The sequence below is a fragment of the Elgaria multicarinata genome, chromosome 6 (assembly GCF_023053635.1).
Source record: "Elgaria multicarinata webbii isolate HBS135686 ecotype San Diego chromosome 6, rElgMul1.1.pri, whole genome shotgun sequence".
Classification (NCBI taxonomy): domain Eukaryota; kingdom Metazoa; phylum Chordata; class Lepidosauria; order Squamata; family Anguidae; genus Elgaria; species Elgaria multicarinata.
In genome coordinates, this window is record NC_086176.1 from 27419084 (window position 1) to 27445428 (window position 26345).

At 44.1% G+C, this 26345-nt stretch overlaps 1 protein-coding gene across 1 annotated transcript in view; it reads left to right on the forward strand.

The window, feature by feature from the left end:
* Positions 1–26345, forward strand: part of SHOC1 (shortage in chiasmata 1) — a 75220-nt gene that overhangs the window by 22719 nt on the left and 26156 nt on the right. The window contains exons 5-17 of the mRNA XM_063128463.1: positions 2472–2634; positions 3860–3953; positions 6408–6561; positions 6728–6826; positions 7517–7646; positions 9539–9633; positions 13039–13281; positions 15785–16257; positions 19167–19284; positions 20324–20500; positions 21572–21679; positions 23305–23486; positions 25914–25986. Coding sequence (XP_062984533.1) covers positions 2472–2634; positions 3860–3953; positions 6408–6561; positions 6728–6826; positions 7517–7646; positions 9539–9633; positions 13039–13281; positions 15785–16257; positions 19167–19284; positions 20324–20500; positions 21572–21679; positions 23305–23486; positions 25914–25986 — 2109 coding nt within the window. The remainder of the gene's footprint in view (positions 1–2471; positions 2635–3859; positions 3954–6407; positions 6562–6727; positions 6827–7516; positions 7647–9538; positions 9634–13038; positions 13282–15784; positions 16258–19166; positions 19285–20323; positions 20501–21571; positions 21680–23304; positions 23487–25913; positions 25987–26345) is intronic.

Genomic DNA, 26345 nt, shown 5'->3' on the forward strand with positions numbered 1-26345 from the left:
CTTGTGAGGTGCAACCCATCCCTTGCCAGCAGTCCATGTTCCAAGTAGCATAGCCCGTGGTCCCAGAATCCAAAACTCTCACGACGGCACCACCTTCGAAGCCAGTCATTCATCCAGAGTATTTTTCTTTCCCTTTCTAATCCTCTTCCAAGAACCGGGAGGATGGATGAGAAAACTACCTGGGCCCCAAAGTTCTTCAGTTTCCTTCCCAGAGTTTCAAAGTCTGAAAAGATTTTTTCGTAGCTCTGCTTGGCGACATCATTTGTTCCCACATGGATGAGAAGAAAGGGGTATGTGTCCGTGGGCTTTATGAGCTTCGGTAACCCTTCAGTCACATCTCTAATCTGTGCTCAAGGGAGACAGCACACCTGGCGAGTCCATGGGTCTTCACGACATACTTGGGTTTCAATCCCACGCAGCAGGGAGTCTCCCACAACGACTACTCTTCTCTTCTTCTTGGTTGACCTACCTTCTGCCTCTTGTTCATTGTTGCATGGTGTCTCCTGTACTTCTTCCTCTGCAAACTGTCCTTCAGTCTCATTCTCCAGAAGCTGAAAGCGGTTGCTTAACTCTAATGGTTCCACCGGTGCAGAACGCCTTCTAGTTCTTCTGCTCCTAACTGTCACTCTTTTCCAGGGAGTTTCCTCTTCATTGGCTTTCCTCCCCTCAGCATACTCCACTTCTGCTTCAGCTGGCTGTTGCTCTTCAATCTCATGTGCTTCTTGTTGCTGTTGCAGTTCCACCGTTCGGTCTAAGAGCTCCTCGACTTCTCTTATTCCTTGGAGGGTGGACACTCGCCGCTCAAGTCCTCTCACGTTTTCTTCCAAAAGTGCCACCAGCTTGCACTTGTTGCAGGTATATGCCATGTTGAGCTCAGGCAGAAACACGAACATTGCACACCCTTTGCAGGTCACCACCTCTAGGGACTCCTTTCCATCCATATTGTCGATTTCTGCTTTGGTTTTTTCCTTTTTGATTATATTGGAATTGCCTTTGCTTTGTCCTGTCCTCTCTGAAGGTACACAACTATATGAGTATGTCTTAAGGGAAAGTAAGATCTTTTGGTTGTTGTGGGGTTTTTTGTTTTTTGTTTTTTGTTTTTTTGGTGGTGGTTTTGTGGGGGGGTTTTTCTCTTTATGTTTTTCTTTGTTTTTCCCACCTCTTTTTTTTCTTAGAGGCCTCCCCCTTGACCTCCCCTGCCGAACTCCCCCTGTCAAACACCTGTTTGCTCTTCCTGTTAGCTTGCTCTCTATTCCCTCGCTCCCTGTCAACTTTAAAAAAAAAGTGAGAGTGGTAGGGACCCTTGGTGGGTGCCAAGAAAAGTGTCTGGCACTACATTGCCTACCCCTAATCTAGGAACCCAGAGAATACATGTGCTTACACCCCTAGAATTTATCCAAAAGATTAAAAAAAAAACCCACCATATGAATACATAGGGCTAGATCAAGAGACTAAGGCCTTGTCTACACCAGCCATTTATTCAGGGATTATATTGAAGTTGTCCCTACTGGGCCACATGACATTCACCTACTCTCGCGGTGATCTCGGGTCGACCATTCAGTTACTCAGGGATATCGCTGGCTGGATTTGCAGCAGCTTTTCTGGTTCTCCAACTACAATCCCAAAGTACATGGCCGGTGTCTTCCCACTCCCTTTGTGAAGCTTTTACTGTACAGCACAAGCTCCTGACACAGTGAACAGCCAATCCACGGTCAGGGGCATGTGCATGGGCATCAGTGTGTTTCATCACCAAGTGCTTCTTTTTTTTTACACAAACGTATCAATGCACAGGAGCGCATTTTCGACACCGTATATATCCCCCCTGCATTGCTGAGTGTCTGGGTTGGTGTGCACCTCTCAGGAGTTTGTTTTTTTTAAAGCCCTGTACCCATATGTCCAGTCTCGCCCACTTCTCCCGATACACATTCGGAAAAGTTGTCACAAAGCACATGTTCTCTCCCAACGGCTCTCCTTTACTTTCAGGAAACTTCCCTTGCATGTGCCCCGTCAGCGACACTCGTAGGAGCGGGAAACCTCGCAATTATACCTCCTCCATTGTGAAAGGGCTGTAGGTGTAGATTAGGCCTCACTGCACAAACCTATTACTTCCTACTACTCAAAAGTAAACCCCATTAAGCTGAATGGTGCTTACTCCCAGGTAAGTGTGCATAGGACTGCAGCTGAAGTTACTCACGCTTTGGTTTGGGGATAAGCAACTTGCAGCCTTCCAAATGTTTTGGACTACAACTCCCATCCACCACCATTCACCATGTAAGCTAGGGCTGATGGGAGTTGTAGGACAAAGCATTTGGAGGACCACAAGTTGCCCATCCCTGCTTTAGTCCCATTAAAATCAATAGTCTGAATCCAACCCCATAGATTCCTATGGCACTTTCCAGTGTACAAAGTGATTTGCAAAGCTAAATATTTATTACTTATTGTATTGTAATTTGATTTTCATTTCTTAAAAGGTTTATATATTGAAGATGAACTCATTTTTACGGACAATTTGATACAATATGCTAAATGGCTACCTACTCTGCGTACGCTCTTGAGCCGACTAAACATTTTCCACATGCAGGATCCCCTTTTAAATTCTGAAGGTGACAATATCACAGAAGAGGACATTTTCAGGTACCATATGGCCAGATGGTGTGCAGTATGTGATATTTATGATTAGTATTTTAATATCCGGCCATGAATTATTTTTGTGCACATTTTTGATTGCATATATAGGTTCTTCTTCGTGGTCTCTATGCATCACACATATGGGCTTTGCGCCTGCGCAGAGACCATATGTGTGAATGCATAGATGACCACTCGAAGAACTACAGTTACAGGTAAGCAACCTGCATATATAACCCTGCCAAACTGGAGCTCCTTTAAGTCAAATTAGTCTTAAGTGTATATTTGAATAGAACAGTAGGCCAGGATTTCCCAGAATTCCTCTTGGCTCCTTTTGCAAGAGTGAGAAGTAGCATCTGAACTGGTGATTCAGGCTTCCTGCTCCAAAACTAAGCAGGATTCATAAACTAACCTGGTTTATCATCCTGCATTGCTTGGGAGCAAGAAGACAGAATCCCAAATTGGGACAACAGAACTAAATGCGCAATCTTATGCCTGTTTAGACAGAAAAAAAGGCCTACAACTCTCAGCATTCTCCAGCCAGCCACATTGCCTGGGGAATGCTGGGAGTTGTAGGACTTTTTCTGCCTCGACATGCATAGGATCACTCTCTAAATAAACAATTTGATTTCCCCCCCCCCACAAACCACTCATGCTCGTGGAAGTGAAAAGACTTTGTGCCCTAGTATGCAGCTCCTTCACAGCAGAGAGCTTTGGCTATGGGGCGGTATATAAATGTAATAAATCAAATCAATCAAATCAAATCATTTAAACAGTTTTCTAGACTACTCTAATGAAAACATCTGTATTACATTGTAGTGTGCAAATATTACTTACATTGGTTCACAATGAATGTGAATGCCAACTTTGGAATTTTGGAGGTAAATATTTGTGGAAATACTTGCTTTTGCTTACTTCCTCATTACATCCTCAGATTCATTGCCTATTTACCAATGGTATTTCCCTGAAGAATACTAATCCTGAATGAATTATAGTTTTGGACTATTTCCCCCTCCAAAACTTGCTGCATTTAAGCATAATGGTATCCAGTTAATCTCTGCTATCTATAATCTACCAGGCTTTATAAAACTGCCAAGAACTCACACTTTTCCTACTGAATGTAAACACTACTGTTGCATGTTTAACTGGTTTTGCAAAGGGAAAATGTGTTTGCTGTTGTTCAAGCATAAAATGTCAGACTAAAACAAATTAACTTGTGATTTGATTTTAAAAGGGAGTGCTTAACTTTCAAAAGGAGTGTGATGCCTCAATCAAAACAAAAAGAACTACATGAAGATTTTTGCAAATTTTCTTTAAAGGATGAAGAGGTACGTGGGTGACATAAGTGAAAGATCTACACTATGGGAGGATCAACAGTATGGGAGGATCTACACTAGATCCCTGATGCACTATTGTACCAGTATTTTTTTCAAAATACAATCATTGCTGCAGAGGCACATGCTAATGAATACAGCACTGTAGCCGCTGTGTTTATATTGAGTGCCATTCAGAAATGCATAGTGTTCTGATTGTGAGAAAGGTAGAGGAAGTTTGAAAGGTCATGTATGTTCTATCATTTGTATTTGTAGCGTGAGCACATGACACAGGCCTCAGCATAGTGCTGCCTTTGAGGGGGAAATGGGAGGGTATGTACTGTGTGAATTTCCTTTTTCTCTGTTTTTAAATATATATTTTTAGTTCACTTGACTGCATGTGCACCTTCAATTGTGCACAGCAATGGAGGTTTAAAAATAAATTGTGTGGTAATTCACAGATGCTCAGCTCCATACATGTGCAATCTAAAATAGCTGCAAAATAAATAGAAGAGGAGGGAGACAACGATGGGTGCAGGGAGAAGGTGGGGAGTTCATGGTGCTGTTTTTATTGTTCATTTTTGTTTTTTCCTGCCTAAAAATCCCATCAAAACCACTGCATGGGAAGAGCTCTAAAGCTGCTCCTACTGTTATGCATTATAATGCTGCTAGATTGGAACACGCATGTCTTTATAGTGTACAGAAATTGCAAGCATCAGAAGAACAATCATAAAAAATAGTTTGGGAAACAACAGAATATTGAGGGAGGAGTAGTGTCTGCACAATAGGTTGTGGTTCGTGTCCTGTGTGTGAGTGAGATGTTAGAGTACCGTGATAAAATGCTTGTGTAGATGAGTCCTAGGTATTTGTTTCCTAAATTGAAATTGGCATGTAAACCATGTTAAAATAACATTTTGCCAAAATTTGGAAGTTGTATGTATAAGCTTCTCCTGTCTACTTTTGATCATCCCTAGTTTAGTGAAGCTTGCATACATAGATGTTAATAAGTCATCTTGTACAAAGCCAATGAGCTCATATGTGCTAAAATGTAAGGATTTGCTATGTAGTAAGCAGCTGGTGATCATGCTTAGATTCATGCCATGATTACTCTGCCTTTGTTAAAAGCTCAGGAACGGGCTTGGCCATTTTCTTCTGGACTATTGGCAGTCTTAGAAGGCACATGGATTTTGTGCTGGGGTGATTAGATTTACTTTGAGTTTGATGTAAAATTTTAGAAGTGCACTAATTATTTACAATGGGATTGAATCTAGAGTTGTGTGGAATGCAACTCTGCAAGCTAGATTATCCCACAGGCAGAAAGTGTGTGGGAAGCCTGCCTAGAAGGTTGTGGGTGGGAGCCTCCAGAGCAGTTTGTGAGGTGGTGTTGGAGACTGTAGGAGGAAGGCAAAAATCCCAGCCTTCCATCCTCCCGAGGTCGGTAAAATGAGTACCCAGTTAGCTGGGGAAAAGGTAATAACGGCCGGGGAAGGCAACAGCAAACCACCCTGCTATAAAGCCTGCCAAGAAAACGTCAGCGAAAGCTGGCGTCCCTCCAAGAGTTAGTAATGACTCAGTGCTTGCACGAGAGGTTCCTTTCCTTTCCTTCCTTCCTCCAGCAGGGGCCGGTGGTGATTCCGCCAGATGCTGATCAACACAGCAGATTTAATGCGGAGAAAGAACACATTGAGGTTGTTCGCAATAGATGACGCTGTAGCCAATCCACAGCAAGCCTGCAGCTTCCCTCTCGGAAAGCCATTTTAGTGCGTCGTTTTTCCTTAAACGCAGTTCCTGAGCGGTTGTGCTGCAGTGTGCCCCATCCCCCCGCATTAAATTTTGGGCATGTCCATTTCTGTGACTTGGCTGTGAGCTGGCAATGACTTGGGTCAAGAGGTGGGGCTATCCTTCTCCCTCCCCCTGTTTTCCCCATTTGCAGTAGGGCTGCTTTCACCATAAGGAGCCTCCTTTTCCCATTCACAATAGTGGAGTAGCCAGCTTAGTGCACAACAGAGAATACACAGAGGGGAAGGAGAAGGGGCAGCCAGTAGCGGGAGCATTGACAGAGTGAGGAACAAGCCTCTCTCATTCGCTGAGTAGCATCTCTGCGGTCGGTCGATGGCATTCACCTCAACTGGTGAGAGTCCGCCTACCCCGCCCCGGCATAAGGTGGTTTAGTGTGCTCTGTGACTTGTGAACATGGTTTCTTAGGTGTTTATGCTCTGCTTTTTTTGCTTCATGCGCCGCTGACGGACCAAAGCAAATTTCTTGATAATCTGGATATAAAAGCTGAAAATACTTCTGCGTTCATTCCCTTGTAGATTGGGTCCTGGTTCTCTCTGCAAGTGGAAGAAGCTCTTCTGTTTGTGGAGAGGCAATTCTGTATCTAAGCCTTTGTGGTTAATATGTATCACTCAAATATAAAATTCTACATGCTATTTTGAGAAATATTGCTCAAGTTATTTTTGTTTCTAGACGCTTGTACTTCCTATTCAATTACATTTCTACAAAACAACAAACTTCAGGCTGGATACTGAGATTCCCACCTATTTGGCTCTGAAATCTTTATTACAAGTAACTCCGGAAGTTATAGGAGATGAAAATGAATGTTTCAAAATAATTAGCCAAGGTAAGCTAGTGATATTTTAGCACCAATTCTCAGGTTTTATATTGCCCAATTTTCTTATTTTATGTCTGTTCTTTATAACTGGTATAAAACAAATAATCAAACTCAGTCTGTGCATTCTACAGGGAGAAAAAAGGCCATTCTTTGGATTTCATGTTGTCTTTTTCAGACTTTAGAGTGAAAATTACTCCTGAGAAAATAGAGAGTTCAAAATACTGCTATACACAAGAAGTTGGTAACAGAAATGCACTGGAATTCAGCAACCTGGGTAGGTCTACACAGGCATATCTGTGCTGAGATATTTTTGTGGATGTCAGAAAACTATTGATCTGGTTTTATTTCTTAGGCCTTAGCTAGACCTAAGGTTTATCCTGGGATCATCCCGGAGTCATCCCTGTTCATGTAAATAACACACCGGATATCCCGGGAGCAGGCAGGGACGACCCCGGGATGATCCTGGGATAAACCTTAGGTCTAGCTAAAGCCTTATTCCTGAATTGCTGAAGGGGAATTGGCAGAGAAATTTAGATTAGGAATCACTGGTGCTATGTATAAGGAACACTGAGGGTGCATAGAAAAGAATATACAAATGGATTTCTCTCAGAGTTTCTTATTTTTTCAAAGTAAACTTTGCTTTGCTCCAGAGTTGTTCTTTAAATAACATACATACTCAGCCTGAATCCTACATGGATTTTTTTTTGTCTTTTCCTGTCCCATGGATATCTGTCTGCCTTCAAAATCAATAAGTTAAATTAAAGTTTATCTGTTTAAAATTTTGTTCAGCACTTTATTTGGAGGTGCAGGTGGAAAAAGCTTATTTCTTTGGAAAGGAGTTGGGGTGACTTTATTATTGTCACAAGGGCCATATTACGGGGCAAGAGTTATTTTAAATGTATTTCAGTTCAGTGTATTCCAAATTCATGCTTTCTCTAATTTTGACTCTTTTTGTAATTGCCAGCAAGTCATGCTTCATTCTATCCTGGAGAACTGGATGTACCACTGACTCCTCCGAGTAAATCAGAGAAATTGCATGTGAATTCACAGCACGCACAATTACAATCAGAACCAATTTCTCCCATTAGTAAAAGGTAAGGGAAAGCCTATGATGGAATAAACAACTGTGGATGAACAAAATTGATATTTATTTATTTATTGCATTTCTATACCACCTAATAGATGAAGCTCTCTGGGTGGTTCCCAAAAATTAAGACCATGAAATACAGTTTAAAACATTAAACTTCAACCACAGTATAAAAACACAATATAAAATACAACCAGAAATAAAACTGAGCAGCAATGAAGAGATTTAAAATGTAGATTTAAAATACAGATTTAAAACAGCAAAGTTAAAAGACTAAGATAGTAAACTGTTAAAATACTGGGAGAATAAAAAGGTCTTCACCTGGCATCAAAAAGAGTATAACGTAGGTGCTAGGCGAACCTGTCTAGGGAGCTCATTCCACAGCCAGGCTGCCACAGCAGAGAAGGCCCTCCTCCTGGTAGCCACCTGCCTCACTCGCCTCCTCCATAGGGTGTTTGGGAGCTCTCTCCAACCTCCCCCTTCACAGTTGAGCAGTTGAACGGAGAACTGCCCCATCCTCTTTGTCAGCAAGACACACATGTTTCCAAAAAATGGGATGGTCCGATATAGCACAAGGACAGCAATACACGGGACGGAGGAATCGCTTTATTGTGAATGAAGGAAAAAACGGACTTTCCCCGCTCCAAAATAAGATGGAAAAGGGAGGGGAAGAGGCGAGATGAGCGCAGGACAGGGACGAAGACATGTGAGTACCATGATGCAAAAATACATACCAGGCATGGTGAGAGTGCGATAAATCGCTGGTGTGATGGACCTCTGAGAGTCCATTGGACTCCGCCCTCCCATCCACTCCTTCCCAGCTGCTCCCCCTCCCACTTGCCTGTCCGCCGACCCACGAGACTTACCTGAGGCCTCTGTATGCGCCGATGAAATGCTCACCCTCCTCTCTGGGCTTCCACCCCCTCAGCCGCTCCCCCCTACTCCTTCCCAGCCGCTCCCCCCCACTTCCAATGGTGTTTATATATCCTATTGCTTAACAACACAAAAGTTATTCTCCTAGCTTGGAACCTCCAGGGTATCATAGCTCAGAACCTCTGGCATACAAAGTTCCATGCCACACATTGCTATGCATCACCATCGTGTTTTATTTATATATAGATGTACTGACAAAAAACCTTTCACATTTGACCGTGCAGCTGCCTGGAGTAATAAAATGTTTGGGGCAGGGCTGAACAATTTACACTGCCAAACAAAATTCACCAGCCATAACGTAGCTGGTACAGCCTGTACAAGTTTTGATCCATTTGCCAGCCGTTTATTGTGGTTGCCTTTGCCATATATGCTAACAACAAGGCAGGAGGTTCATCAAGCCTTTGACAGCTCACTAGTGGACGATATTCAGCTTGATGGATCAAAAGTTATGGAGGGTTATCTTTCCCCCCCCCTTACCCCACAGATAGTTCCGGCCTGGAAATTTAATGGAAGCCTCCAAATCTCAATATTCCTCCAAAGCTAATTGATCCTGTGCTACCAAGAAAATCCTTAGTTTGCTGTTAGAGGTAGCCATGCTGTGTGTAGGAGAATAAATTAAAATTTCTATATGGGTAAAGCTATGGTTCTTGCTGTTTTTCGTTTGCTAGAACCGTCAGAAATTAGTACAGAAAAATGTTCGCAGTATTCTGAGCATGTAGGTATTGGCATTTGCTGGGGGTTTTCATTAGCACTCCAACAAATGAAGAAGAAAAATATGAATTTTCCAAGCATGATCCAAGCTAGCATTTAATATAGAATATTTTCTCCCCAAATATTCATATTAATAAAAGGAAACAAGAGGGAAGGAGTCACCCTTTGCATAATAATATAAAGCAAGTTTGAAATACAACACAGTACTACTCCACCCAAGTACTTTTTTCCTTTCTCTTCCTCTCTTTTCTTTAGTGATTTTATTACAGAATCCACTGCAGAGTACTTAGAAGGCCTGATGTGGCAATCAGAGAAATACCAAAACCTTATGAATTCCCTTTTGCTCACAGGTAAATAAGTACAGGTTTTTATTTCAAATTATCTTAATTCCAAATGTTGAATGCACACAACAGATTCATAAAACCCAAGAATATTCAAAGCCTGTGAGATTGCATTCGAGGTATAGGGGGTCATCAGACAGGGAGGAAATCGCATTTCCTTACCGTCGCTCCTGCTTCCTGCTGCTCTTCCGCTATAGAGACGAAAAGAATCACACAGGAGAGAAAGGGGGAAACAGGCTGCCACCATGTGGCCCATTCGGTGCAGTGAGACAGCACCCTCTAGTGGGCGTTTTATAGCAAAACTTGTCTGCACACGGCAGGAAATGGCGACCAATTTCATTATAACTCAGAAGCGTCGCATTTTCTTTGGACTATTTTACTACCAAAAAAAAATGGCAGAAGGAGCAGGAAACCAGTGGGAGGCACGCAGGAGGTGGGCAGCGTCGTGAGAGGGACCCGCAAAAATCCGTGAGTGCCCAGTAACGAGCATGAAATAAAATGCTCATCTGATGACGCTCAAAATCAGCACAGTGCCTATACAAAGCTGAACATCTGTCCCAAGTTCATTTCATTCATTCATTCATTACATTTCTGTGCCACCCAATAGGCAAAGCTCTCTGAGCAGTTCACAAAAATTAAAATGCAACATGATCAAATCTAATATAAAACTTTTAACATAAAAAAATATAAAGCCGTTTGAAACAATTAACAGTAAACTACCAGGACACCAATTAACGACCAACCCCAACTCCCCTATTATCGTACTATGTTGCTGATCCTGAAACCAAGGAAGACATCCATAGTGTTAGGGATGTGCTCGGGGAGGTCTCCTCGGAGGAGGAGGAGGAGGAGGAGGAGAGCACTTCTGCAGAAGAGGGAATGTTGGGTCCCACAGTCGAGCCAGAAAGAGGCTCACAGAGGGAGGAAGGGTCTGGAACAGAAGAAGGGCCAGAGGCACAGGGTGACCAGGATTTAGCCGTACCTGAGGTTTCTGAGGAGGTGGACATGGAGCCGCCCAGCCCTCAGGAACGCCGACGGCACAAGCGAGCAGTAGAGAGGCAGGCGGTCAGAAGGAGTGCGCGCGTGCACAGTCGGGGAGAGAGGAATGCGTTGTGTAAATAACAACCTAGGGTGATAAGGCACAGCTGGGGATGAGGGCGTAGGTCGGATGCCGAAAGTAGAAAAGAGGAAGCAGGACGCTTTGCACGTTCTGGCAGACACCTGGAATAATTCCTAGCAGCCAGCCTGTTCCCTGCTCGGAACCCTGCTTCATCGGACCCTGCTCCCATTGTGTGGATTCAGCTCTTGACCTTGGACTGCCCTGACAACGCTCATCCGTCTTGCTCCTGCCCTTGGACTCCGGAACGACATTGACCACGTCTCTCCGTCTCGCTCCTGTTGCTGACTTCGGGCCGTGCTAACATCGCTCTCCATCCTGCTCCTGCCCCCCCCCCGGGAACCCCGGACCGGTTGGGCTACGCTTCCTAGCTTTGGGCTCCAGTCAGTATCTTGAACTCTACAAACTTTATGCAGCCTCTGTGCTAAAGCGGCTGCTCTGCGGAAGCCTTCATTCCGTGGGACGCTGAAACCCGATCTCGGGCTAGCTAATCTCCTGTTGCGCTGGTTAAAGGATTATTAGCATAATAAAAGCACTTGAAAGCAGATACCGGGTGGCTGCATTTCTAACACATAGGGAGGCATGGACAGCCATTAAGGGAGGTTCTGACCCCCCCCATTGTGACCCTTAGGCCAAAAGACATAATACTCTAGTTCAACTTGTGGTCCTCCAGATGTTTTTGCCTACAACTCCCATCATACTCACCATTGGCCAAGCTGATTAAGGTTGATGGATGTTGTACACTAAAACATCTTGGAGGGGCACTAGCTGCCCACCCTTGCGTTAATTCATGGATCACAAGAGGTTATGCATCCCTAAGATGCTTTTTTCTTATCATTTTAAAATACATTTTTTAAAGGGAAAGTCACTGGCATATCCAACCTAGCCAATGCAAGACAACATCTTTGAAAATCTTCTGTTTGCAAGGAATACAGCAATTTCCCAATTTCCCAATCCTATACATGCTTAATTGGATGTGAATCCTACTTTGTTCAACAGGGCTTACTCCTTAGTTAGTGCGCTTAAGATTGTGGCCTCAGGCTTACCTGGGAGCTGTCTATTTGTTTTAAAAGGCCCAGCCACCTCGCAGCCACCTTGGGGCTCTCCCTCGAAGCTGTGGATTAAAAAGTCAGGGACTTACCCCACCTTTTGATGCTGGAGAGAGGTGAGCACGGCCCTTCCACCATTTGACCTCGCTCTGGCATCAAGGTGGAGGCATTCCCGGGCAGAAGGTGGGCCCTGATTGGTCGCTGAAAGCCTGGGCAGAGGGCGGGCCCAGCGAGCCAAATGGCCACTGGAAAGCCCACATTGCCTTCTGCATTGGGATTAGCCGCCACCACCACCACCCCGCAGCAGCGAAAGTGTGGAGTTTTCTCAAAAGCGGCGGCAACCCTGTGCCATGAAGACAGCTCCTTAGAAATAAGCCCTATGGAACTCAGTGCTCTTTACTTTTGGACAGACGCGTCTAACAGGGGTGCAGAATCTTAGGCCCAGGGTCGCAATCCCACTCTCTGAGGTTCTGCAGAAAGCCCTTGCCCCCTGCCCCTGCCCCCCTCCTCAACAATGCATTGTTTGGTGGTCTCCCAGCTTTGGGGCAGTTCTCCCCCTCCCCCCATTCGAATAGGTTAGAATGTCTCTCCTAAATGTCTCTTACTGGCTCTGAGAGTTTTAAGCTAAAATATGCTGGTGTTTTGGCTCTGCCCCTTTTGCCGTGGGCCCCACTTCTTTTGCCTTCAGCCCCACCCACTCGGAAATGGAACCCGGAGCTTGGGCTGAAGGAGGTTCTGCATCCTTGATATATAGAACCATACTGGCAGTCTATTATGTATCCCAGCCCAGAAAGGATCATATATGCCTTTGCTAACTGGGAAACATCCCTCGCAGAAGGGTTTTCTGCACATCCATTGTGCTATGATTGTGGGAAAGGTGCAGTTCCTTCTATGGCATCCCTGGACTGTGTATCTGGTTCTGGTATCTGGGACTGGGAACCACAAGTGCAGCATCGAACACATGGTTGGTGTTCTCAGCTGTGGTCAACTGTTTTGAGGAGTGATTGGAGGAGAGAGAGACTTAAAGCATCTCACCTCTCCACTTCTTCTGTGTTGCGGGGAGTAGGACCAAACAGAAAGCAGGGCTTGGATCAGGACCTCTTCAGTCCCAAACGGGTAATCACTCAGCACTGATCATCTGTTCAGCAGCTAGCCAGACCCAGATGTATATGCACATAAGACACAAGAAAAGAAGTAGATTATTTCTATTAATAGATTGTATTACATTTTTGTCCCTTTTTTTCATAGAAAATCAGACTTTTGTACCTCTGTGTCAACAGCTTCCAGTTACAGAACTGAAAACACTGTTGTCTATACATGAAGACATCTCAGTGTTCAACTCCTTGGAAGAAGATGGATGGATTAATTTATGGGGGGAAATGCCTTTACCATGTGTTTTAGAAACACTGAGTACAGATTTAAGTGACAGAGAAAGTCTTGTTTGTGCTAATGTAGAAGCATTCTCAAAAATGACTGACTCTCAGTTAGACAGTAAGTACTTTGGATTTCGTTAGACATTTTTCACAGGAGGCAAAAATGACAAAGAAAAATTGTTTAATAGACCATTTTCAGTTTAGCGGTGGGTAATAGCAGTTTCCCAACTATTACTCCAATCCTAGTTATATTTACCTGACAGTAAAGCCTAAGTGAAACTTAGAACAGGGCCATGCATACCTTCTAGCAGGAGAGGAGGAGGAGGAGAGAGAGTTATCCTTCCTTATGATCTGTCCAAATACAGGAGAAGGGAACAGGGGATACTTAGGCCTCAGCTAGACTTACCTGGTATTGCGCGATGGAGGGGTGAAGATCTCGTGCTATTTTTATCACGAGATCCCCCCTCTGTTTACACGCGGTGTGCGACGACCTCAGAGGTAGAGGACATCGCGCCCACCATTTTCTTTTTTAAAAACAAACAGAAGATGCGCACGAGCACTCGTGCGCTCAAAGGTAGGTGGGTTTTTTTTAAAAAAAAAACAATCCCCGCTCCCCCCATCCCACTCCCGATGGGCACAGAGCTCCTGAGGAGCTCTGCACCCCATGTGCAGGTCCGTGAGGAGTAACCGTGAGTAGCCGGGACAAACCGCGACACCCGCCCGCACGTTCAGCGGTCTCGTGATCAGCCCGAGACCGCAGAAAAAGCAGGCTCAAAGGGCAGGGTGAGATCCCAGGGCAAGAGAGGGATCATCCCTCCCTGATCCCGTGATCCTCTGTGTGTCATGTGAATGCACAGGGACGATCCCGGGGGTCGCCCCGGGATTTCGCCCCGTCTAACTATAGCCTCAGTGTAAATCCAAAAAGTAAAGGAAAAAAGCAGAGACTTCAACAAAGGGGTATTGAACCTCTAACCCTGGGCCTGGTGTCCCAATCCAGTACTCCAAGGTATCCCAGATGGTCACGCACCCTTCCCCGTGTCACAAGGTGGTGCCCACTTCCCCCAACCCACCTGTTGTTTAGTGCTTTCCTAGGTTTTGCACGATTTCTTCCCCAATCAAAAAGGTTGAAATGCCTCTCCTAAGACCAAATTTCTGGTAGATTGTCACATGTCTGACAATCTCTACATGCACATTTCCATGTAGGGGGGAAAATGGTGCCACTCTGATGATGGAATGCTCTTTGATCTATCTTAAAGCTTCCATTAGCAGGAGGTGATTTTTAGCAATTCCCCCTACCCTCTGCAGCACTCCTGCATCTGCTCTGGTGAGTTGGGGGATCCTTCAAAACACCATGAGTGGGGTGGGGGGTCTGCAGGAGGGAGGGGGAATTGCCGAAACTTGCCTCCCCCCTTGTTCCACGGATGGAGATCTCTGCTGGTTCAAAGATCATTTCACCAACAGAGTTGTCGTCCTTGTTGGATGGGGTGCGGGGAAATGACAGGACAAGCAGTTAACTATTGTGGTGCATCGTTTTTATTGTCCATCTTCATTAAAGAAAATAAACAGTTGATTCACAAAGACTTGACAAGACTTCTAGTTGCACCTCAAATAGAAGTGGCAGCTTACTGGAGAATGGGCAAGGGCCTCTCATTATAGAGGTGAATGGATAGAGCGTAGGTGTTGGCCCTTTCAGAGAAATTAATGCATGAAATAAGGAAAACAAGCAGGATTAGAAACTTGTGACAAATTTATTAAGATGTCGTTTCTTTTCATAGCATATATTAACAAGAACTCTGGGAGGAGACTCACACTAATTGGATACAACCCAGTAAATGAGAGAGCCAGTGTGGTGTAGTGGCTAAAGTGTTGGACAGGGAGTCGGGAGATCCAGGTTCTAGTCCCCACTCAGCCATGGAAACTCACTGGGTGACTTTGGGCCAGTCACAGACTCTCAGCCCAACCCACCTCACAGGGTTGTTGTTGTGAGGATAAAATGGAGAGGAGGAGGATTATGTATGCCGCCTTGGGTTCCTTGGAGGAAAAAAGGCAGGATTTAAATGAAATGAAATAAATAAATAAATGGACCTGCCCTTGCTACCTCCAGTATCAGAGGCAGTAAGCCTATATACACCAGTTGCTGGGGAACATGGGTGGGAAGGTGCTGTTGCACTGCGTCCTGCTTGTGTATCCCTGGTTGGCTACTGTGACAGCTGGTTGGCCACTGTGTGAACAGAGTGCTGGACTAGATGGACCCTTGGTCTGATCCAGCATGGCTCTTCTTATGTTCTTACAAATGCTATTTACAGCCATAATTACAAGAAGTTTCAATAAACCACATACACAGTACACTAACTGACCATGACACAAAGTATTGGGTGACTTGGAAAATTAGAATGAATTTGTGGCCAAATTCATAATCCTACATAACTTCATATTCCAAATTTATAATCCTAAATAATGTCCTAATCTCACAGGGTATGGGAAATTATTGGTTTTGGTCATGATTTTGACATCCTTTTAATAACTTGAAATCTATGTTTCAGGGTGAGCTGTCTTCAATAGAGAAATAGAGACACATTTAGATGGACAATCTGAACATTGTTGTCTTTCCCCCTTTTCAGAATGGCTTGAACAGAAGAGTTCTTTTCTGGACAGTAAACTGGAGTCTTTCAGTGTCCCTGATGATAGTGAAACAAAGGATTCCTGTTGGTCTCTTCAAAAGAAAGATATATTTCCTGCACAGTCCTTGGGGCCTACATCAGTACAATACATTGGCTCTCTAACAGGAGACAACACACCTATTGGAAGTCACATGAGAGAAATCAAATTGCAGAGTGAAACTGGAAAAGTGATGCATTTTGGAAACCAAGAAGATGAAAAACATGATCCAATACAACCAGTCAGTTGCAAGGAGGTGTCCTTTGAATCAAACAGCGCACCAGGAAACAAAAAGCCTAGCCCTTTTGAATTGCCTAAAAAAAGTAGGGATGATTTTGACCTTTTGAGCAACTTTATCATGCTGAGATCTAAACGTATGATCATCCAAAATGAGGAAGCAAACAATGTGGATATTCAAAAAGAAGGTAGGTTAAGTGCTGTTTTGCAGAAGCCTTACATGTCACAACTCCAGGCTTTAAATCTGCTCTGTACTGTAGACTGAAGGGGGGGGGGTGAGGGAGGGAAAAGGAATTACTCTCTATTTTTGCTTTAGGTACTCTTCTTCCATAGAATATCGTCCCAACATTTGTTCCAATCTGAAATATTCATGTAAAAATGGGGCTTTCAAATCCAGAATATTACATTCAAGTCCCTTCAATGCTGTGACTCAGACTGTTGTACAAGTACAGCTGCTACTAAAGATCAGCTGTTTCTTTTCATCAAGTGATACAACAGGGAATGCTATATATGGGAAACGCCTGTGTAAACCAGTTAGAACAGAAAGAGGCATAATTAGAGGCAGATAAATCCTTGGGATTTTGGTCAGCGTGTTTTTGGATTGGGGTGCAAGTTAATAAGTAATCTAAAAGCCACACTGGCACATTTAATTGAAAGGAATTCCCATTAATCACAGCTTCATTAATTAGTCTAGTGAATAACCTGATCATATGACTGGACAAATTCTCAGGTGCTTAGGATGAAATGTAGCAAGTATTGTGACAGCGCATGGTTTACAGGAATGTGTAGCAATAGATTGCACAGAGGAAGTGAGAGTGACAGTATGAGAGTCATTGGATGAGTGTTTTATTGGATGAGCCTTGCTGGGCACTCACACTCTCACGACGCTGTCTGTGTCCCACATGCCTCCCGCCCCTTCTATCCTTCGCGCGACAAAAAAAAAACCCAGTAAGTCCAACTTATTTTTTGAGATGCAACTTGCCACTATCTCCTGCTGTGTGCAGGAGAAGCGGTGCATTGTTTACTTCCTCTTTTGAAAGAAATGAGGGACAAAAGTGTGGGCGGAGAAGCGACTGTAAGGAAACGTGATTCCCCCCCCCGCCCCCCGTGTGATGACGCTCTAGAAGTCACAAGGAAACTAAGCAAGATATTACTACAGGAGAGAGTTGCCGTAACCCTATTATTTTCTTTTTGTATAAAAACAATTGGTCTAAAAAACTGAAGGCTCTGGTTCAATGTAAGACCCATCCTAGTCCTTCCCCACTTCCTGTCCCCTGGAGCCTCTGGGATACCCTAACAGACTGCACAGCAGGGAACTCCCAAGCAGTACCAGCTCCAGGTATTTGAGGGCCCTCCATGGGCCCCCTCCCTTAGCATTTCTACATTCTCACCCGCTGCTATTGCTCCTCATCCTCTGTCTCATAGCTGTCACTACCTGCTTGCTTGAAAGGCAGAAAAACAGTGAGCAAGTAAACCATGGCAGCTCCTTCTCACCACCACCATGATCTGAGCCAGAGCGAGAGGCAGGTGAACAAGCAGGTTGCAGAGGAGGAGCAATTCCAGGGGCTCTTGTCATTGGGCCCCTACTGGGGTGCCCAACTATGCCTACCCTTTTGGCCAACGAGGTGGGCTAATCCCTGATATTGGGTGTTATGGGGCTTTGCTAGACCTACTGCCTAATCTGGGCGGGAGGAATGGCGAGCCCGTGCTACAAGCAGCATGGGCTGTCGCACCTTGCTAGACGTGGACACGACGGGGGAAAGCAAAGCCCCGCGCCATGTGTGTGTATATATACAATATATATTACAATATATATTAAAGGGGCCGGACACAGGAACGCTCCTGCACTTAGGTAAGGCCCTTAAAAAAAAACCTTCTCCCCGCTCTCCCCTCCCTGGCCATGAGTCCCCCCCCCGCCAGCTTCGTTTCCCCCCCATCCCCGCCAGCCCCGTCACCTGCCCGCCAGCCCCCTTCCCCCTCTGCCTCTGATCTTCACCCCCCCACCTCCCCCGGGCTCCGATCTCCCCCCCCAGTAAGCGTGGTAGCCGGGAAAAGTGGCGGAACGAGCTAGACGCCCACAATCTTGGGCTTATCCCGAGGCTGTGGGTAATACTGGGCCAAAAGAGGTTCCAGTTAGCCCAGACCAAACGAGGTTTCAGCCCTGCCTGAGCCCGGGATCCCCTGTGCGCCATCTGGACGCACAGGGGCCGGGCCGGGGCTTGTAGTGGGCTACCCCCGACATCTAGCAAGGCGCATGGTGTAGTCGTGCCTCACAATTGAGAAGACTGATGGATTTCTATAAGTGTAAGGGCGGATTCCTCATGAAGTGTGGATTACCTTTTTATGTTCACTTATGTTTTACAGAAGCTTAGGTTTAAACTAAATGTGTGCATTTGTTTGTGGGGGTGTTAATTCAGGTCTACTGTCATTCCGAATCATTTACCATATCACAGTCTCACTTTTTGTTTTTTTAGTGCAGGCTTTTGGGAACTGAAAATCCCTGTTCTATACATACCATAGCAGGACGTTTGTACTTAGGTCTTATATTACCATCTAGTGAACTCAAGCTAAAACTGCATCTGTATGTTGACATTCCATAGGTGTTTTTGGGCTTCTTCAGATGGTGAAACCTTCCCCATTACAGGTTTCTTATTATATATTGGGAGAGCAGCAGCAAAAGAAGAGATGATAAGTGGTGATCATGGTGGGTTTGTGCAACAGTCGCTTTTTTAGACTATGCCATCCATTCAATCCTTGTGTCTCCAGACTGCCATTTGGATTTGCGGAGATCAGTTTGGGATTTGTCACGCTCCCCATAGGGTTTGCTAGATGTTAGGCGTTCTGAATAGCTCACTTCAGACCTGAGTCTGGAAATCTTCTCCAGAGTGGGCTGTATAGAGTTTACAATATGATTTAACAGGAAATGTGGCTATTGTGTCCGTTCACGTTTCCCACAAAGTAAATATGTGTACATTGCCTTTTGTTCAATTGCTGGCTGAATTTGAAATGGTGAAGTATTAGAGCTGTACAGTAAGGGATTGAATTGTCTTCTACTTTGTCTTATAAAACTCATGTTTTTGTGATTCTTAAGTTCCGGATGTTATTAAGGAGGAGAGCCCAGCATTTGAAAACCACACCAGTCCTGTTGTTCTTAATGCTGCCGTCCCTATGGAAAAGCCAACAAAGGAAAATGAAACAATAGCCTCCATTGAAATTAAAGCATCAGGTACTGGATAGTTTAAGGCACCTGATAATTAAAAGTTTCTTTTGTGGATGGTATGATTCTGTAGTTTTCAAACCCTGTTCCTGGGAAGCCTGATGCCCCCCAATGAGAAGATTAGCAATGGAAAGTCAAGCTTGTCTGAAAGTTAGTTTGCCCATCACTACCCATCTTTCCTTGTAATGTGCAGCCACAGAGGAGTGTTGCATATGTTCTAGGGCAGCCTTCCCAAACCTGGAGTTTTCCAGATATTTTGGACTTCAACTGCTATCAGCCCCAGCCAGCATGGCCAAAGGTCAGGAATGCTGGGAATTGTAATCCAAAACATTTCGAGGGCACCAGGTGAGGAAGGTTGTTCTAGGGTGTACTCAGTTCTTGCAGGGTAACAATAAAACACAGGACACCTACCCGGTGCTCCATATAAACTGAGTAGGCATTCTAAAATAAATGCAAGATTTGTCAGCAAAGGACAGGGGTTCGGTGGCAGATTTGCAGAGGTTCCTTGGTAGAAAACTCAGTTTAGAAAGGGTTTCCTGAAGACAGAAAACCATAAAGCCAATAGCGAAGTATCTTATCTTCCCATTTATGAAACACTGTTATTGCTCATGTTGATTAGTGTCAGGAAGTTGATGTTCCTATGTGGTCCCCTCCAGATGTGTTGGACTGCAACTCCCATCATTCCCAGCCAGCCATTGGGGAAAGCTGGCCCTGAAGTGCCTGTGGTTAAACCTTAGCAACTGATTAGACATCAGCAAGAACATAAAACTGAAATAAAACATTTCTATTGTAGAATTTTCAATGAGACTAAATTCAGATGCATTTGTTTTTGAAAAAGACAATTATGATGCCACCTAGTGTTTATGTGTAAGAGTGGCTGGTTAGGAGTGATCATTTTCACAAGAGCATTAGAAATAAAAAGTGTGCAAGTTCTATTCTGAGTTGTGGGACCTAAAAACATTTTGCATCGTCATCTGAGTGTATGTTATTTAACCATGGGCTGTTACTTTGAGGTCTGCATATTGTGTGTTTGTTTGTTTCTAACCAGAGAGCCAGATTCAGGCATATCATGTCCTTGAAGCAGCAGTGGCTCCAGTTTTGAAAGAGCTCATGACTCTTGGCATGAATAATTGGAGGTTTGCTACCCTTAATTTTGATGAAACCAGGTTTTTTTTAAAACAGCAAGAGAAGGTGATCAGTGATACTTTGAAACAAGGTGTGACTGGTAAGGAGAGGTTCACTTCTTAAATCAACGTGCATTGTTTATAACCTTAACAGAGTTACATGTATTATACAGGAATATAAATGCAATAATTTATAATTTAATGGTGAATAGTCTTTGCCACTATTCTCCAAGTTCTCTTTCTGAGAACCTTCTACATGGGATCCTTTTAAACTAAGATGGCAGGGATTGAATCTGGGACCTCCCCACACAAAGATTGAGATATGGGCTCACCTTAGTATCTCCAGTTAAAAGGATCTTGTGTAGGGGGATTCTACATGCTGTACTGAGGGCGCTTCCATGCGCCCCCAGTGCGGCCCCAAAGTGATCGTGTAACTTGCCTGGAGAAGCGACGAGGAAGAGGCGTCCTTGCCGCCGCCACCCACCTACCTCCGACCCAGTCGGGTTGGAGAGCTCGGCGGAAGAAGGCGGGGTGAAGAGCGGAAGAAGCTCTCCACCCCGCCTTCTTCCGCCGAGCTCTCCACCCCGCCTTCTTCCGCCGAGCTCTCCACCCCGCCTACTTCCGCCGAGCTCTCCGACCCAGCCGGCGAGGAAGTAGGTGGGTGGTGGCGGCGGCGGCAAGGACGCCTCTTCCTCGTCGCTTCTCCAGGCAAGTTACACAATCGCTTTGGGGCCGCACTGGGGGCGCATGGAAGCGCCCTCAGTACGGCGTGTGGAATCCCCCTGGCAAATCTAGGAAAGAATTCTATTGCCAGATTAAGAAACGGGAAAGCGGGACCTTTGCTGAATGGGACTTACTTACTTTTTAGTTAACATGTATTGCTGCTGGTGGGGACAGACGTAGCAGGACTAGAATGCAGATCATAGCACTATTAAAAGTGCTATGTAGAATAACCGATTACAGGATTCAATTCTGCTTTCAACCTATTACAGAAGAGTAATGCCTCAGTGCCTCTAGTGTGGGAGCAACCGTTCGGTCTTAAACCCCACACATAGAGCTCTGTCATCAAGGGAATGGTAAGAAATGTTATTCCCACCTTTATTAACTAGCTTTTCTATTAGGGAGGAAAATCATATGCAAACTGTGCCTTTTCCTCTCTCCTTTTTTAATAGATACCAAAGATGCAAAAGATACTACACTATTCAAACATGCTGCTATTCTTCATTTGCTGGTAACAGTTCGAGATCTCTTATTAACATGTAGCTTGAACACTGCACTAGGTTAGTTTTATAAGTAAATTTACCCCTTCATTGTTCTAATGAAATATAGCATACAAAACCCAAAGCACTTTGAATCAGGCCTGGACCTGGACTGGCAGCCAATGAAGCTGGAAAAGAACTGGTGTGATGTGGTCTCGTTGGCCAGTTACTGTCACGAAAAGCTTTAAGCTACAATATACTGGGATTTTTAAAAATATAATCTGGCCCCATCCCTTTTGCCTTCGGCCCCACCCACCACAGGAATGTGGCCCCCCAAAACTTCTCTGAAATGGAATTCAGCCCTTGAGCTGAAAGAGGTTCTGCACCCCTAGCCTAGGCGAACCTAATTCCTCCTTGCTTCCTTTGGAGATTAGAGGAAGCCACTGTGAGGAGAGAAAGGATCACATAGAGTTCAGTGCTCTTCGTTAAAGGAAAAGGGGAGGTTAACTGTGTGAAGGGCAGCTGCAGTCACCCAGGGGGGATCCGCACGTCGCTCCCAGAGTGCTTCTATGCGATCCCAATGCACCCTGAAAACGATAGTCTGACTTCCCTGTAAAAGAAACGAGGAAGAGCCGTCCATGCCGCCGCCGCCGACGACGACGAGAGCTCTCCCCCGGCGAGGAGAGCTCGGCAAAAGAAGGAGGGGTGGAGAGCTCCACCCCTCCTTCTTTTGGCGAGCTCTCCCCGTCATCATCGGCGGCGGGTGGCGGCATGGACGGCTCTTCCTCGTTTCTTTTACAGGGAAGTCAGACTATCGTTTTCAGGGTGCACTGGGATTGCATAGAAGCGCTCTGGGAGCGACGTGCGGATCCCCCCCCAATCCCCTGAAGAGGCCACACCTCAGATCATCCACAGCAAAGAAAACCTGCTGAGATCTGTGTTGGGCAGGCCAATGACAAGTTGAGCTGCCTTACCTAGCCATCACACGTGCAGGGCTGGGGAAGTCCCAGGTACCTGATCAGCTCGGGCCTTAGTTCTGGAGCTGAGTTCTCCAAGGTCCTGTTATTTTCTTAATCTTCGTCCCTCTACCTCAGATCTGATGTGGGTAAGGTTTCACATAATATTTTGCAGAGCTTGCAAAATATGTTCACTATATGCTTCAGGTTACAGTTAGTCCAGAATATGTATTAAGGTTGTTACTGATCATAGAAAAAACACATTTTTAAAATATATATATATATGCTACATGTGTTAATCAGTGCACTATTGCAGGGATGCCTGTGTTATGAATGGTCACTGTTAAGGAAATTATCACTGTCTGTACTTTCTGCATTTCAGTTTTCTCTGATCTCACTGTTAAGAATCCTCCCCAACTAAGGATAACATTTCCTGTATCTGATTAAATGGACTGTAGTCCACAAAAGCTTATGCAATAATAAACATATTAGTCTTCATGGTGCAAGAAAACTCTTTATTGCTTTTCACATATTTACTGGCATAATAAAATCCTTCCTAAAACTGAAAGTGTGTATTTGTCTCTCACTTTGGGGCATATTTTTATTGGTTTAGCTTTTTAGCTTTCCTTTTTATGCTGCCTCCAAATGTAACAAAAGTTTGTATAGAACAGAGAGAAGGTACCATTTTGGTACTGCAAGTACAAGATTGTGAAACATGTGATTCATGTATTTAACACTTATTTGAAATAGGATATTTGTCCAAGGCAAAAGATAGATATAAGGACTTCCTAGGTTCCAGCCTGGATAATATTTGGAGACAGTTGGAGATTGTGCAGTTTGTCATACAGAAACATGAAACCATCCCCAAGATAACAGAATTGCAGCACCAAATGTTCAAATGGATGCAAAGTAATGTGAATGACCAGAATAAGGTAGATAACACACTTTTTAACAGCTTTTAATGCTTTATGTGTGTATGTTCTGTGTTTTAGAATCTTAAATTTTGTATACTCGTTTTTATCTTAATTTTTTAGAATTTCTGTAAACCGCCCGGAGAGCCCTGGCTATGGGGGCAGTATATAAGTGTAATTAATAATAATAATAATAATAATAATAATAATAATAATAATAATAATAATAATCCCAACAACAACAACACACAAGGTCTTATTGCTGGAATTATCATATGAAATTATGAATATTGTGTGAAGTGTCAGCGAAAGAATGTTTCCCCATGAGTAGATCTACTAGCTAGGAGGGCTCCACCTTGCTACTTTAAAAAGGTCCCTTTGTACTCAGCAGATCTGTCCCACTCTTTGTAAATTCCTTAGCTACAGCTCCTAGAAGGTGCAAAAGCAGCTAGCAACTGCAAATGCCTCCAAATCTGTGGGATTCTTCCCTATTAGAAGATCTCAACCCAGCTTTAACCATGGTGGTTAAGCCAGAAAGCCTTTTTCACTGTGGTTAAAGCCATGGTTTAAGGTGTCTTCTGAACACAGCCCGGCTTTCTGGCTTAACCACCATGGTTAAAGCCGTGGTTTAAAGTGTCTTCTGAATGGGGCCATATTGAACTTTTCTCAGTCTGCTGTCCTTTGCTGGAAATGCCCTGACTACAACTCCTAGCTGACACAAGAGCTGCTGGTGACGATAACAACCATTGGTTTTACAGTTTCTCGAAATTGTTATTGAACTATGGCTTTAGTGTGGAGGTTCTAAGTGCTCTCAGTTCCGATATAAGAAATGTTTTTAAACAAAGAGTACTGGATACCAGAGCACAGATGGACATTGCTGCCCTGTCAAACACAAGGTCTATGAAATTGTTAGTGAGGGCTAAAACCTAATTTCAGGAAGAAAAATATCTCTTCTTTCCAATGAAAAGGGGTCAACGCATGGCCTTTACCTGTCTTCGATTTGAGCAAATGGACTCAATGATGCCACAAGGAAGATTCTTGGGCATTCCAGTAGAACACAGACGTTGTATATGTGGTGCATCTGAAGTGGAAGATCTGGCCACTATTTACTGGAATGCTGGTTGTATTCCAGTTGCAGGGAACACTATTTGTATCCATTTCTTGGGTGTATGAAAAATTGGGTGGTTGAGGACAAGCTGAATTTCCTTTTACGAGGATCTAACTAGTTTGTGACTCAGAGGGTTGCCCTTTTTGCAGTTTAGGTGGCTAGTTTAAGGAAAATGGAAAAGGAAAAACTGATTAAATAAGCCATGTAACAGCTTTTAAATCTTAGGGGCCTCAATAGGAGCATAAACACTCATTTTATCAAAATCTATATGTATTTTTATCTTTTTAAATATTTTATTACCTCAATTTTAGACTTTTTTAAAGTAATGTTTTAAGATTCATGTATTTAATGTTTGTTTTTAACGCATGTGTGAAATGGTCTGAAGACTTATTCAATAAACCTTTTGATTGATTGAACCATGGGAGCGTCCAATGGGGCAGTTATCCCCACCCCCACCCCAATTCTCTGATGCCTTGCTGGTTGTATAAGTGAGCGCCTCCAACCTGCTTCCTTCCAGAAACAAGCGTTTCCAGTCATTTTGGGTCCTCCCCTAGAAAGTGCTAAATGTCCCTCACGTAAGCGGTGTCTCCCTCTTGTGCAAAGGCAGGGTGAAAAGGAATCAGCTGAATTCTGCCCCGTGTCACCAAAAGCTGATAGCTTATCACTCCCATTGCACCAAAAAACAGAAGCAGTGATGGCTTTTGCTACTTTTGCATAGTGAGTAGGTAGGGTGACCATATGAAAAGGAGGACAGGGCTCCTGTATCTTTAACAGTTGCATAGAAAAGGGAATTTCAGCAGGTGTTATTTGTATATATGGAGAACCTGGTGAAATTTCCTCTTCATCTCCACAGTTAAAGGTGCAGGAGCTATACTAGAGTGACCAGATTTTAAAAAGGGCAGGGCACCTGCAGCTTTAACTGGTTTGATGAAGACGAAATTTCACCAGGTTTCCCATATATACAAATTACACTTGCTGAAATTCTCTTTTCTATACAACTGTTAAAGATATAGAAGCCCTGTCCTCCTTTTCATATGGTCACCCTACAGCTCCCAGAACTGAAGCAAGGGAATACGGGCTGCGGGCTCAGCAAAGCATAGGTCTGAGCTTCAACGTAGTAGATATCATTGTTCTTCCATTGTCCTGCTTTTTATTTTTCCACATTCTATAATTTACTTCTGTGTTTCTTCTAAATTGCTCTTGCTTCTAGTGATTAAACCTCTGATCCTGGTAATACTCTAACAATGTCTCAAAATACTACAATATCTTTTAAGTATCAAATACAGACTGGTTCGTTCTTATTTAAAGAGGCATACTTTATTTTCTCTATAATGTGTCAGGCAGTAATTGTGACTAGAATGGATTTTGATGAAGAAACAGCTGCCCTGATCAACACCGTCAGTGCAGTGCAAGGTAAATGTTACTTTTCATAGTGCTTCGGAAACTACCGTTATTCTTATTTTTATATTCATAGCTGCATATTTTAGTTCAAATCTCTTGGATCAGGATGCCAAATTCCTAGAATATTATTACACTGTTCCTCTGAACAGTGAAAATGTCCATGTTTTAATTGCCTTTCAGATGGGAAAGACCACTGAAGGCTTATGACAATTTTGTTCTATGTCTCTATTGGTGTGGATGTCTAGGGAACCTCAGAGAGTCAGCTTTGACCCCTGGGCCCGAGATTCTGCACCCCTGCTGTTCACACATCTGAGAGTAAGCCCCATTGACCACAACAGAGCTTACTTTTGTATAAACATGCATATGATTAG